Source organism: Polistes canadensis, unplaced genomic scaffold, assembly GCF_001313835.1.
Source record: "Polistes canadensis isolate GaletaPanama2010 unplaced genomic scaffold, ASM131383v1 scaffold_252, whole genome shotgun sequence".
NCBI classification, from domain to species: Eukaryota; Metazoa; Arthropoda; class Insecta; order Hymenoptera; family Vespidae; genus Polistes; species Polistes canadensis.
Window position 1 is genome coordinate 75,559 of NW_014569799.1, and position 14,363 is coordinate 89,921.

The following is a 14,363-nucleotide window of genomic DNA, read 5'->3' on the forward strand; positions in this document are numbered from 1 at the left end:
GAACTGTATGAACGACCGTCGGTAAAGACAATTCCTATGTAATCAACTCGGATGGTAATTATTGTTTTGCTCTATCGGTAAAAAAGTTTTTTTTTTTAAAATATAACGAGCATTCACGCCATCTTCAGAACTTAAGATAAACTAATAAAAAGCGCGATGATTTTTGAATAAATACACAAATGTTGAATCGAAAAATACAAAAGGAACATTTTGTTGTTGTTTTATTAATTGAAAATAAAATAATAAGGATTTATTTGTCAAGTAGGTAACTGTGTTAATCGACATTTATTGCGATAAAGTGTCGGAGATGTTTCGATTTGATATCGGAAGGTAGCATAAATACTTGGAAAAGAAATGAAAAGAAAAAGAAGAGTAACGAGACGTGTTGTGTGTATATATACTTTGAAATGTTGCGGCGAATATACATCGCGATGTAAATACAAATATGCTCTCAAGTATAAAATACTTGAGTGACAGTTACATTAGCATCAACCATATCGTATAATGTTGCTCTTGCTTTAAGAGTTAGCATGCAGCACCCAGCCTCGGTTTGATCTGTTTGCACGTGCTTCCTTGATAATATCGATAGAAAAGCTGTTAGGTAAGTTGTCTCATGCCCAATAAAAAGGACCACGTATGCCAGGCAAGTGCAATCGTTGTATCAAAATGTAAATTAGTTTTTCGCGTTTGACGTTTTCTACGACGCACAACGGAAGAATATTATTAATTAATCATCTTAAACGATACGAGAATAGGAATGTTCCCTTACCTATTGCCGTTCGAAAATGAAACAAAAGTAATTTGAGTTTTGAACTGACTAGCCGAAAGAAAGAAAGAAAGAAAGGAAGGAAGGAAGGAAGGGAGGAAGGAAAGAAGAAAAATATAATTAACGAGTAATATATTAGGGTTGGGGGGGGGGGGCTAGGACAAATAATGAAATAAATCAGAAAAAGATGAGTCGCTTCGTTTAATCGAAATCAATAATATCTCGTTTATTACTTTGAAAAATTATATGGCTTCGATATGGTGAGGCTTTTTATTTTAATTTAATTTAATTTAATTTAATTTAATTTAATTTAATTTAATTTAATTTATTTTAATTTTAGTTTATAGTTTATTTGATCGCGAATAGGAGCGAGAGAAGCTAGAAAGATTCTGCGTGCGAGGTAACTCTACCCATTGTTTCACGATATTTAATTAATATTATCGTCTCTCTCTCTCTCTCTCTCTCTTTTTGTTTTCCATTTGATCTCTTCCTTCCTCCTTCCAATCCTTCGATTCTAAGCGTAACGATAGGAAAGCGTATATTTTCCCGGCGGAAGAGGAAAAGAAGAAGAAGAATTCATTGATTTGTATATGGAAGATTTATACGCGGTGTTCCATAAGTCACATTATCGAAATATCATATTCGATTGTATCGGAAAACCAAATGCTTAGCTTTCTCCTTTTTCGGTAAAGTAAAAGCTAGTGGGACACCCTGTACATCGTATAAATAATATCATCGAAAATAACTTTTGTTCTTTTTATTAATAATCGGAGAGAAATGTATGGTAAGAATGAATTAACGATTTATGGTTGTTCCTAAAAAAATAGCGATCTCTCGGTCAATCATTGTCACTGACTATTTTTCTTCCTCCTTTCCTTCTCTCTTTCTCTCTCTCTCTCTCTCTCTCTCTCTCTCTCTCTCTCTCTTTCCTTTTTTATTTATAATATTTCTTTATATTTTTATAATTGTTTGCCATTTTCTTACATAGAGATTTCAGTCTATGAAAAATAAAATACAGCAAATGTTATCATTATTACAATTATTATTATTATTATAATTAATATCATTATTATTATACAAGTGGCAGTGTGAAACGCCATAACCCGGTTGGGTTACCCTAACTTAAAAAAGAAAAGATACTAGGATATCAAAGAGATTATTTTTTAAATGCTGATTTATGTGTGTGTGTGTGTGTGTGTGTGTGTGTGTCGTTAATTTGAATGAAAAATTATTCCTCTTCATTTTTCAATTGAAATCAATGTAATGTGCATCGATGATGATGACGACGACGATGATGACGATGACGATAACGATAACGATGACGATGATTGATTGATTGATGACAATTGAAAAGAATTATATTTATATCTATATCGTATTATATTTTTCTCTTTTTTCAAAATGGAGGAATATCAGTAATACTGGTCGACATTTTGTTTTCTCTTCTCTCTCTCTCTCTCTCTCTCTCTCTCTCTCTCTCTCCCTCTCTCTTTTCCTCTGTCTCATTTATTCGAATCATGTGGAATTCGTGCAATGTAATTAATTTACTCACACTTGTACACGTATTTCGTAAAATGAATAATGTTGTTAATTTGTACAAAAGTGACCCAATTTTCATCAAAGTTCCTGGAAGCGAATGAAAGAAAGGGAGAGAGATCATGTCAATGTAATTAAGTCCACTCGTTCCTCTTGTTCTAGCCAATCAGAAACGTGATAAATAATACATGTAGATAAAAAAAAAGAAGAAGAAGAAGAGTCTTTCGATTAATATAACGATTTCAATGAACTATTACAAGAAATTTCATTTTTGGGCTTAAATTTTGTACGAGAGATATTTTTATTATTATTATTATTATTATTATTATTATTATTTCTAATTAATATTATAATTATAATGATATTTTTGTTTATTACGCGACCTCTCTGGGTAGTATCGAATAACTACAATGAGAAGAAGGTGTTTATAGAGAAGTGCCTCGAACCCCGTCAAAGGGAGAGTAAAAAGACGAATTGTATTTTATTATTATTATTATTATTATTATTATTATATTTTATTTTATTATTATTTATTATTAAAAATTAATAAACTAAAATTAAATAGTTAAGCGATTATGTGTTTAATACTAATTGGAAGGAACCATGACGGACACACACAGCGTGCTTAGGCGACAAATATATAGTATATATATATATATATATATTTCGTTGTTATTTTTATTCTTTTTCACGAATATTTGTCATAGCAATCAGACGCAATGAATTGTTGTTTGGATGCAACACTGTAACACTGCGATCCACCGTTAACATGGATAAGAGAGAGGATGATGAAATGTAAAATACTTGTGGAAGCATGATCGATGATGGTATAACAGTATTATTTATGCAGTTGTTTTACAATAAATAAGTCTTTAATAAATATCCTATTTTTAGATCGAACAATTCGTTTTTACGACTCATGTTTGAAAGATCTAGAAGACGATCGGAGGATCTAGGAATTTTAGGCGTTCAAACGCGTTTTCTCTTTCTTTCGTCTTCTTTTTCTTTTTATATTTCTCTCTCTCTCTCTCTCTCTCTATCTCTCTTTTTCTATTTTTTTTTTTGTCTTTTTTTATTTTCGTTTCAAAGTTTAATTCTCAGCAGTTCTACTACAGTAGCGTTTGAGAAATTCTGATTAACTGTTCTTTCACAAAGCGACTAATTTACTAGCTTTGAAAAATACATCGAGGATATCTATGACATATATCCGAACGACGATTTCTCTCTCTCTCTCTCTCTCTCTCTCTCTCTCTCTCTCTCTCCTCTCCTCTCCTCTCCTATTCTCTTATTTTCGTCCATCTAGGAGAAATATTCTCGATATGCCGACGACATTCTTTTCGTTTGATTGATTTCATATCTGCTAAGTTATCAAGATTTTGATTTACGAAATGTAATAGAAAAAGATGACCGACTCGAAAATGATTATTTTTTGGGAGGTCCTTTTCCTTGTTCGTCGTGTTATCTGTAAATTTATGAATCAGGATATAACTCGGAAGGATGTTATTTAACGGACTTTTACGAGGCTACATAATAAGTAAGAGTATTAAATGCTTAGTTAAATAATTATATAGCATTAATCAATATAACGCATAAACGCGAGGAAGATGATTTAAATCAATTGCAATATCTTGGGAATGGCGCGTCGTTAACGAAGGAACGAGTCTTTTCTCTTATCTTAGAAATGGTGTCGCTTTTACATAGGAAAGGTGTTACGTTTCGACAAGAAAAGTCTAACTGCAGTAAAGAAAGAAAGAAGAATAAGATAGGAGGATAAGATAAGATAGATAGAGGTAGAGATAGAAATAAAGCGAGAGAGACATACTTTAGGATTTCGCGTAAGGCATAGTTCGGCATCGAGTTCCAAGATGATAACCGCGGAAGTCATTCGAAAAAAGATAGATATGCAGATCGACTATAAATATGTACACATGCACCACGCATCTATTGTGTTCGCATAATAATATTTTAATTATCGTTTACATGGCCAGTCTCTCGAAACGCTCGGTGGTCGCGTTAGATTCGAAAGAGGAACCGTTAACGAACCCACCAAAATTCCACAAATCTTTCGACCGGGTCTCAGGAACTGTTGTGGTCGTGGTCGTGGTCGTTGTCGGGCTCAGCTTCGGTTTGTCGTTGACCACTACCCTCTGTTGCACGAGTTTTCGTCTTACTTGGGATGCGGCGTTCTTCTTTCGTTTGGGGGAGGAACGGTTCGAGGAGGAGGCCGAAGAGGACGAGGACGAGGAAAGCGAGGAGTTCGTCGCGGATACCGACGGTATTTCCCCGACTGGCTCCCTTTTCTTCCCTGCTACAATCCCCTCCTTCTGTTGCTCGTTCAATCGTAGACGATGATCTTTCCTTTCCACCATTTCCGCGATCGCTTTCCTTTTCTTCTTGCCCTCCTCTCTCGTCTCTTCCTCTTCCAGGCCCTCGGGTTCGGCCTCGTCCTCCTCCTCCCCGCCATCCTCCTTCTTCCTGGATAACGGGTTCCTCCTCCTCTTTGGCCAAGCGGGACCTCTCTTCCTTTTCTTTTTCTTCTTCTTCATCTTCTTCTTCTTCTTTCCGTCCAGCAAATCAGGCTTTTTACTTTGACTAATGGTGCCGGCGACGTTTGACTTTTTTGACGTTGCTTGTTCAAGGTTCTTACCGATGCTCGTGGTGAGGAGCTCCTCCTCCTCCTCCTCCTCCTCCTCCTCCTCCTCTTCCTCCTCCTCCTCCTCCTCATCCTCGTCCTCGTGGGTGGCGGGGGCGTTGGCGGGGGCGTTGGCGGTGGTGTTGCTCAGGTGAAGAACATCCGGCGTTGACGCGTCCTCCGTCTCGGTGGCGTTGCTGCCAGTCCTCGTCCTCGTCGTCGTCGTCGTCGTCGTCGTCGTCGTCGTCGTCGTCGTCGTCGTTGGTTCCCTTGGACCTTTTTCCACCAACGAGCTTTCCTCACCTATCCGGAATTTCTTTTTCTTCGAGGTCGCGGGGAGGGCTTGCCTTTTGCACGCTTCCTCGTTGACAGCCTCCTCGCAGGTTGCCCCAGATAACGATGACGACGACGACGACGACGACGACGTTTCTCGGCCTTCCGGTAATTGACACTGCGGACCAACTTTCTCCCCGGGTCTACACCGACGTTTTCTCTTCTTTCTCTTTTTACGTTTGCGACATCTAAACTTATCTCTACCATCCTTCTCTTGGGCTGGGAGATTCGGGCAGACGGTCTGCTGCTGCTGACTCAGGTCACCCTGGGGGGATTCCTGGTGATGCCGATGCTGTTGCCTTTGAGCATGACTACCGTGACGATGGCGGACATTGTGCTCGGCACCCAACATCTTTCTTTGAAGAGCTTCCACTCGATCCGGCGGTGCTACCTGCGTGAGCACCCTCGCGTAAGTCGACAATCTACCGAGCGTATGATCCTTAGCTTGGACCCTCCTCGGTTGTCCGCGACGATTTAATCCAAGGTAGAGCGTCCTCTTTCCGGTCGACCATTTTACCGAGCTGTACGTGTTGTAGTTGTGCTGTTCCAACGTCTCGTTGAACACGCAGTCCTCCGTGTACTCCCGCTGGAAAAAGAAACATCAACGTACGATTAGCTAGGCTAAATGGATTAACTTTAACTTTTCTCCCTTTCTTTTTTTTCTTTTTTCTTTTTTATAATAGAAACAATATTTACGAACGTTGGTTACGAGCAAGTGCACGCGAAATAAGTTCAACGATATTTAATATGGCATTGTGCAATTACTGGCTTACCTTGCCAAGGTTCTCTATAGTCAAGCGAGTTTTACGTCTCTCTCTCTCTCTCTCTCTCTCTCTCTCTCTCTCTCTCTTTTTACTTGAAACTATAATTTGCGATACCGGCATGATAATGAAGGGTCATTAGAAACATTGTGTTCGCTCAACCCGTTACTTCTCCTTCCTTCCGACCTTGTACGTAAAGAAAGAAAGAAAGAAAGAAAGAGGAATACACCATTTACAATTTGTACCATTACAATTTGTTGCAACTTAACGGGGCAGAAAAACACAGGACATTGTTCTCTCTTTGAAGAAGAGATATCCCTGGACATGCAGCGGAATTTAATAGCTTTGTTAGAAATCTTTTCATTGAGATCGCTCCTTTCCAGAAGAAAGAAAAAAACGAGTTGTAGGTTTTACTCTCTCCCTCTGTCCCTCTCTATTCGCGTTTGGTGATGTAATTATACGGGTCCGCACTCGGTGTCGGGCTGTTTGTCGAATCTCTCGTTTGTCGAACGTTTGTGTCGATTCGTTTTTGTCTCTTTTACTGACTCAGACGACTAGAATCTCTACGGTTATATATAGAAACACGAGGACGGATAGACGGGATAGTTTTCAACGTTGCGCCGCTTCTTCTTCCTTATTGCTGCGGTTAATCGGAACGAATGAAGTTGACATAGCGGGGCCAGGACCGCCGCGTATCGACAGAAAATTTATGCGCGGTAAGCCCTTCGATGACGGATTTATTATTAGAGAACCATTAAGGATACTTTAACTCATAAAAGTATCCTTAGTGGTTCGTAAGAGCTGTCTTTCAAGAGAAAAACAGGGACCCCCTAAGAACTTTAGTTTTTTCAGCGAAATGCAATTTCGATAAGGATGAAGAGACCTACTTCTAGTTTTTCCTTTTTTTTTTCTTGTTGCCTTTCGAGTCGTCGCATCGGCTCGCAAAAAACGAACCTTTCCAAAAACGAGACTTGCACCCAACGAGAGGTTTCGCTGCTATCACTTTTTTCCTCTTTTCAAGGGAAATTCTAGACACGTATACAATTAAATCTGGTTTCTGATCTTCTCAAAGTTTGTAGTATCTTTAAAGAAGAACAACAACGACAACAAAAAACAACAACGGAAGAGCAGAAGCTTCAGAATGAAAGAAAATCTTTCCGAGTTTGCAGGTGGAATCTTAGATAGGGAAGTGTGTAGTACGTATACTTACTTATGATACCATTGAATCTGGTTCGTCAAAGAGAAAGAAGCTGTCTTAGTTAGTCGCGCGCGTGTCATTCGTTACGCGAAAGGCTACTCTACCTTCGACACGGAAGATCTACGAGACGCCTTGATCTCTCGGATAGGAAACGGCTAAGGATTATGCGTTCTTTCCTTAAGAAGGAATGACAACTTTGCTTCGACGGATGAATTCCAAGGAATACTGCTCGCTTTATTTCTGTTTCATTTTTTTTACATAGAATCGAGCAACAGCCGGAATTCCACGAACTCGGATGAATTTCATTGAACGAAATCGTTCGAGGCCAATTATCTACGACGACGATCAAACGAAGGAAAAGTATCGGAAAGCACCGGCGGTTGCCAATTTCCCCGGCGACAATCGAAACAAACCGAATAAATAAATGTTTTTAAACTAGATCCTAGGATCTCTTTTAAACGCACCCAGGCAGCCACGCTATTATCACACTCGACTATTACGGAAATGATTATTTCCAATGCTAGATTTTCCTAGGCTTCCTCGATTCGCAACAGTCGCGTCGGGAGAAGGGATTATATATTTTATAGGGATACTATCGAGGAATAAGATTCTTCTCATCGTAACCTTATATAGCGTTCTTTTCTCACGCTATTAACGAGGTATAATAATCATCAAGTTGATGGTAATAAGCGTAACACAATTTACGAATCAGTTGAAATCTTTCCGACTGCGATGATTATTACCGAAGCGTTGAAATAATTTGCTGAACGATCTCTAATCGGGTTGGTTTCTCGTTAAACGGATGATACGAATGTTCCTCCTTCTACTAGGAACAAAATAAAGGGCAAAAGGTAGAAAAAAAAAAAAAAAAAGAAAGGAAGATCTTTTCATTCCGCAGCTCTCGTAGGAGAGAGAAAGAGATGAGATATACGATCGGTCTTTGGCAAATGAAATGACACGGAGAGTCGAAGATTTACGGCATCCTAATCGTTCAAGCGCCGTTGCTAACCCCACCGGACAACCTGTAAAGTAAGAGAGGAGAACTAATCGAATTAGCAAATTAATAGCTTTGGATGCTTTGGAAGCCGGATATGGGGAACTAACCACACGCGCCATGCCAATAATCGTAAATCATGGGATTGGATTTGGTAAGTCGATTTATTCTCGACACCATTTGACCACGATTAGGATTATACTTAATCCGTGGGAGCCTATTGGTTCGATGATAGCCTTTGTGAGAAAGGACTTGGTCGAGTGTAACGCCATCTCTCAGAGGTATCTATGGATAGAATATATTATTCGATAATGTACCAAGTTCTAACGCACACGGAATCATTTCTAAGGAACGTGTCCAATAACTTTGACGCGGTTGGATAACGAAAGTGTTAACGGACGCCCTGACGACGTTTAGGCTTGAAAATTACGATCTCGTATAGATTGTTCGGGTCTAAGTTAACACACTGGATTGGGGGGACGATCCACCGACAAACCCCCGTGTAGTTTACTTTCTTCTTGTCGTTTAAAGGAACCGCACTCGTAAACCAAGCAAAATACGATGTCAGCGTCTTCCATACAACAAGACGTATCGTTTGCGAGTCTTCAGTGGTTCTTCTTTCCAATTGTCTTCTAGTTGATACTACCTTTAAACGAACCGCTCGATCTAACGTTTCGTTTATACAAATCACTAATTGGATTCAACGTTAAATGGATTTCGTCGAAAACCCGTCCGTCCGTCCGTCCGTCCGTCATATTTTCTTTTACACCCGGAAAGATGCACTTTCCGATGGCGGAGAGGGAGATTTGAGAACCCCCATGGGGGTTTGGAGTTATGGCATCGGCCAGTGACCAGCGTAGAGACATCTCTCCTCTTCTGAAAATTATTTAGAGGCATTTCTTCAACGCCCACTGCTCGCTCTCAGTCACGAGCCACAAGCTGTTTGTTGTCTTCTTCATCGTCTTCTTCGTTCCAGGGCGCACTACTGGACCACCTTCCAAACTATTTATCTCTGACGCGAACCAAGTATACAATCCTTGCGTGCTATAATATCTTTCAATTTTTATTTTTCAATTACAAACCCATTGCATTATAAAAACAAACTTTTTATGCCTTTTTATTCCGCTGCCGAATAACATCGTTATCGATCATTATATCGTTAGTTTTAATTACCACCGATTTCACGTTTATTTCTACGGTTTTACGAGTTTTTACGTTCAGGCCTACTACCCCGCCGAACAAGATGGTTGTATATTCTAATATTTTAATCATCCCGATTTTATTGAATATTTGAATATCTATCTTTAGATTCTCTTTATAAGCCTAACAAACAAAGCAAAATAATAACCAAAGATATCTCTTTCCGAAGGTAGTCGGTATATGCTTTTGAACAGATTAATAGATTTTTGTTCTCGGTGTTTGATGTATCGCTGGGTCTAACGATGTTTATCGTGTTGGTAGAAATGCTACTTATACGCCGACCGGTGGAAAAATAATAAATCTTTCAGAATGAAAATCTACATTTTCTTTCTCGCTATGTGTTCTTTTCTACGAATAACGTAATTTAATCATCCCCCGTAGACGACGTATTAATCTTTCGTGTAGACGCTGTAGAGTTTTATGGGATAAATGTTGGGAGAAAAAAGCAGAACAAGTTCTGTTGCGTTGTGAAAGGGATGTGGGGTTGAGGCGCGGATGGTCCAGATTGATCGACACTTTTCTGTCAGGGTGGTCTCTCCTGATCCTCTCAACTGATCCCTCCCATTTGGTGTATTCCCTGCACGCCACCACCTTTTTTTCTCTCCAAAGAGTAAAACTTGTCCGTAAAGAGACACACTGATTTTCCATTTGGCAAGTATCTCCCATGGGAACTCCACATATGTCTCTGAAAGATCGTCGATAGGTTTCTCTTTCTTTCTTTATTTCTTCATTTCTACCAGTTGTTCTCTTTTTAGGAAAGAACATACAACTCTATCGGGGAGTGACACGAACGAATTATAATATTTATGTGACACCTCGAAATGATAAAAAGAAATGAAAAGAGGGAGAGAGAGCCAATTAAACTTGAAAGTCAGCCGAAAACTGTGGAAAACAACCCCCCGCTGTTGTTTGACGCGTCATTGAATCGTCGAGCCTTCCCTTTTTTTTCCTTTTCTTTTTTTTTTTTTTTTTTTTAGATTTAAGGCTCTCTCTTCGAGGGTCTTTATTTTTCCCTCGCCTAGCTTCTTTTCTCGATTCCTTGTATTTTCGAAATACCTGTCATCAAGGACATGGATCCTTAGATAAGAGGACAAGCAAAAAAATCCTTCCACTTGTCCTTCTATGTTAGACGTCATTACTTAGTTGAGTTAGATGATTTTTATAATCGATTATAATCGTAAGAAAATCAACGAGCTCTTTTCCGTTTTCTTCGTCTACTACTACTACTACTACTACTACTCATCCTCCAAGTTTGTACCGAAAGTCGTTGAGCTTTATCGCGTATCCCAAGATATTTATTCGAGGCGTTTCGTTTTATTGGTACCTATACCTAAGTACATAGGTGGAATCGAAAGTTGTCGTCGAGAGGTTGCCGAGAGGAGTTCCTTCTTCTTAAGTTGTTCCTACTAACGTTGTTAAACAACGTTTCCCTATCTCAACGTGACTCGCTCTCTCTCTCCAAACTTCTTTAATTTATATACGTCTACTTCCTCTTCGCGATAAACTTTACTCTCGTGCATTTTCTACATCCGTGAAATCCGTGGATCATCGAGGAACACCGTAACCAGGTCTATTTATCGATCGCGTGGGTGGATTTAACTGCTGATGTTCTTGCCCATCCTAACAACTCTCCGCTTCTTTTCGTTACTCCCAACGTTTTCGACTTTCACTTTCTATCTCTCTCTTTTTATTTCCTCTCGTCTATCTTTATTTCGATAGAGAAACAAGAAAAATAAAGATACCTCAGGGACACGCGCGAATTAACACGATCGTTCCATCCAATTGATTATCTTAAAGGTATACGTTTTAATGATTCCAATTTTTCTATTTTATTTATCGAATTTGACAAATACAGCCATTCGCGTGTCTCGAACATGATCATCAAATCATTCAATAAAGAGTGCTTTATGTTTATTTTATACATCTTAACTTCGCATACTTTTTTTTTATTTCCTTCAGAAGATTGGGAATTTGACGTTGTACAGTGGTTCTCGCGTTCTCCCGTAATCTAATATTTTGTATTTATTTTGAAAATCAAAAGGGAAAAGAGAAAAAGAAACGAAGACACCTTTCACGTGGGCGCGATAATTAAAGGCACCTTTATCTAATCCGAGTGGTGGGGCTGGGCGATCGTTCTTTGATGAGATGCCGAGAGTAATTTGGGGAAAGAAATCTTTCCAATCCTTTCCTCTCTGGCCGAGTACAAATGAAGTATTTAAGATAATTAGCCGGGGCAACGCGCGCTCCTTTCCCATTCCATGGCGAAAAATCCTTGAGGAAAGAGACCGCCTCGCCTTATTTCTATGTGTTTCAACGAGAAGGTGAGATCTTATCTTTTGGTACAGACCAGGTTCCAACGGATTCCCAATTTTCAGGGAGCTTCCATGGAACTGATTTACGTGAACGTATCAACTAACAAGACGGAGACGATTAGCGTTGTTATTTCAAAGCTAGCCAAAGCCCAATTCGAATACGTTTTTTTTCCATCTCCTCCAAAAAGTTCCTCGATTAGATTAACATTATTCTTTCGTTTTACTAAAGACGAGCTGACAAATTAGGCTATTTCGAATTTTTCGACTCAAGTGCAAAACTTGTTTAAGTCTTCCATTGAAATACAAATAAACGTGTTTCCCAAAGCAACATAATAGTAATAGAAATAAGAATAGGGAGATTTGATTTTACCAAGATTACTAAACCTGCTAGAATTTCTAATAACGTCTAGTCAAATTCCAACTAACACGTAACTCCCCCATATATAGGAAGCACAGGAGTATAGGCAAGCCTGCTATTAACACGAGCACATCAGATTTCCGTAATAAGATTTCAAGTTCGTGTACGACTTAATCCACTTTATCAGCTAAGCCCACGCGCATTGATGCTAACTTTCAATTAACTCTGTCGTCGTAAACTGAGAGAAATAGAGAGACTCGCTTTGAGCCACGTAACTCGTTTGAAATTTATATAATCCTGTTTCCCGAGTAAACAAAAATAAAAAGAAAGAAGAAGATAAGAACCCTTAAAAAGTAGGTGCACATAAAAAAAAATGGGAAAGACATAAAAAAAAAGTAAATCAAGGTATTCGTTAAGTCGAAGAATCTACGCGAAGAGGATTAATGATCGGTTAGAAATTTTCTAATCGAAATAAACGTTAGATCGAGAGAGTCGTGTAGAGAGTTAACGATCGGCCGATCGAGCACGCGACGATCGTTAGTGAAAGAAGATCGTCGCCAAGTAGAAATCTCCTCGATCTGTTACCACCACTTCGGGAGATAGGAAAAAACCAATGGAAAAGCAAAGGAGGACACATAGGTAGATAGACGGAATGATTAGGTACAGGGTGCCGCAAAACCTTAACTCTATTATTTTTCCTTCCAACTTTTTCACTTTTTCCTTTGGTCAAACTCCCTCGGCTGCTGCTAAACGATTCACGTAAGCGGACACATATTTATTAATAAAAGAACCTTCGTACTTGGTGTCCCTCACGCCCCCGCCCCCGCTCTCGCCCCCGCCACCGCTCTCGCCCCTCCTATTAAGTTATCAAAATTTGGGGCAAATCATTTTGCAACGCCCAGTATATATATATATATATATATATATATAAGCATATGCGTGTGTATATCATCGCGGGGACGTTCACGGCATTCGAACGACCTTCGGATCTATTCTCGATATAACGTAATACCTGCCCGGAGACTTCCGTCCGAGTGTAAGTGGCCCATTTGCATCTCGTAAGCGGATAATCAGACCGTTCGCTTTCTCGTTACCGTTCGCGTATGTGTGGTAGTACTCGCATGTGAGAGAGATTCCTGACTAGCAAACGCCGATCGACCGCCGAGTTCTTCGCATTCCACGTTACTTTTCTTCTCCCTTTCTTGCCCCCCCCTTACCCTTAGCCTACCTAGCAACTTTTAACTTATCATCTTTTTTCCCCCCTACTTTTTTCTTTTATTAGCTCTCTTTGTTTTTTCTTTTTCCTTTTCTCGGTTGAGTGAGAGATCGAACGTTTATTGTAATTTATTGTCAGAATTTATCGTAACGCGTGATTTTTTTCCTATAAACTCGATGGGAATATTTCAATATTTTTCCTTTCTTCGAATGTTTGTCTTGCATGCTATTAAATACGAGTTGGGAGTTCTACGTACACGCGTACTAAACTCGATCAAAAATTTCAAATAAATGAAAAATAAAGGAAGGAAATAAGGGCGTTGACGGTCCCTTCGAGGTGTTGAACGATAGGAGCTTTCATCGAGACAAGGTTCCTCGATGTTTATGGCCCTTGGCAGGAACACATGCGTGCACGTGTCAATAGGGAGGACAGTCAATTTGAATCCGTTGGTAGAAAAGCCACTCGTCGAATCCTCTCGAGCGTGTTCATTTATGAAAAGAACTTTACGAACAGTTCGAGGACGAACTACCGTTTCTAATCGAGTTCAAATTTCACGCATGATCGAATAGAGCTCTCTTAAAGTATTCCAAAAGATTTATAGACCGATCTGATATATATATATATATATATATATATAGGGTGTCCCAACATTGTTGTTTGTCGAGGAATTTATAAATTTGCATGGTTCGTTGATCGCTTCGTTAATAGATTGACCATGGCAATGGTTTTTTATTGGTCGAGCCATTGTCTCTTCCATTCGTCTCCATAAATTTCGACACCGGTGGAAGATTGAATTTTATTGATGGCTCGATCGAATCTTTTCGCAAGATAGAATAACAATAGGTATATAATTATATAACAGGACGAATCGCGATATTTGAGGCGAAGGATGCTTAATTGTATGAATAATGGAGCAGCAGTCGTCTCGAAAAAAGTAACCGCGTTCCTTCCTATACCATAAAGGAAGCGAATAAGAGGGATAGCAGGAAAAAAGGGAAGTGCACAAAGGGAAGTACAATAAGGGAAGTAGAAAAAGGGAAGTAGAAAAAGGGAAGTA

General features: G+C 39.2%; 1 protein-coding gene across 1 annotated transcript in view; it reads right to left on the reverse strand.

Moving 5' to 3' along the window:
- Positions 1–2,878: 2,878 nt before the first annotated feature.
- The window catches only part of LOC106790651, a 50,711-nt gene continuing 39,226 nt past the window's right edge, over positions 2,879–14,363 (reverse strand). Inside the window, exon 3 of the mRNA XM_014755716.1 lies at positions 2,879–5,853. Within this exon, the coding sequence (XP_014611202.1) occupies positions 4,279–5,853 (1,575 nt within the window). The 3' untranslated portion in view covers positions 2,879–4,278. The remainder of the gene's footprint in view (positions 5,854–14,363) is intronic.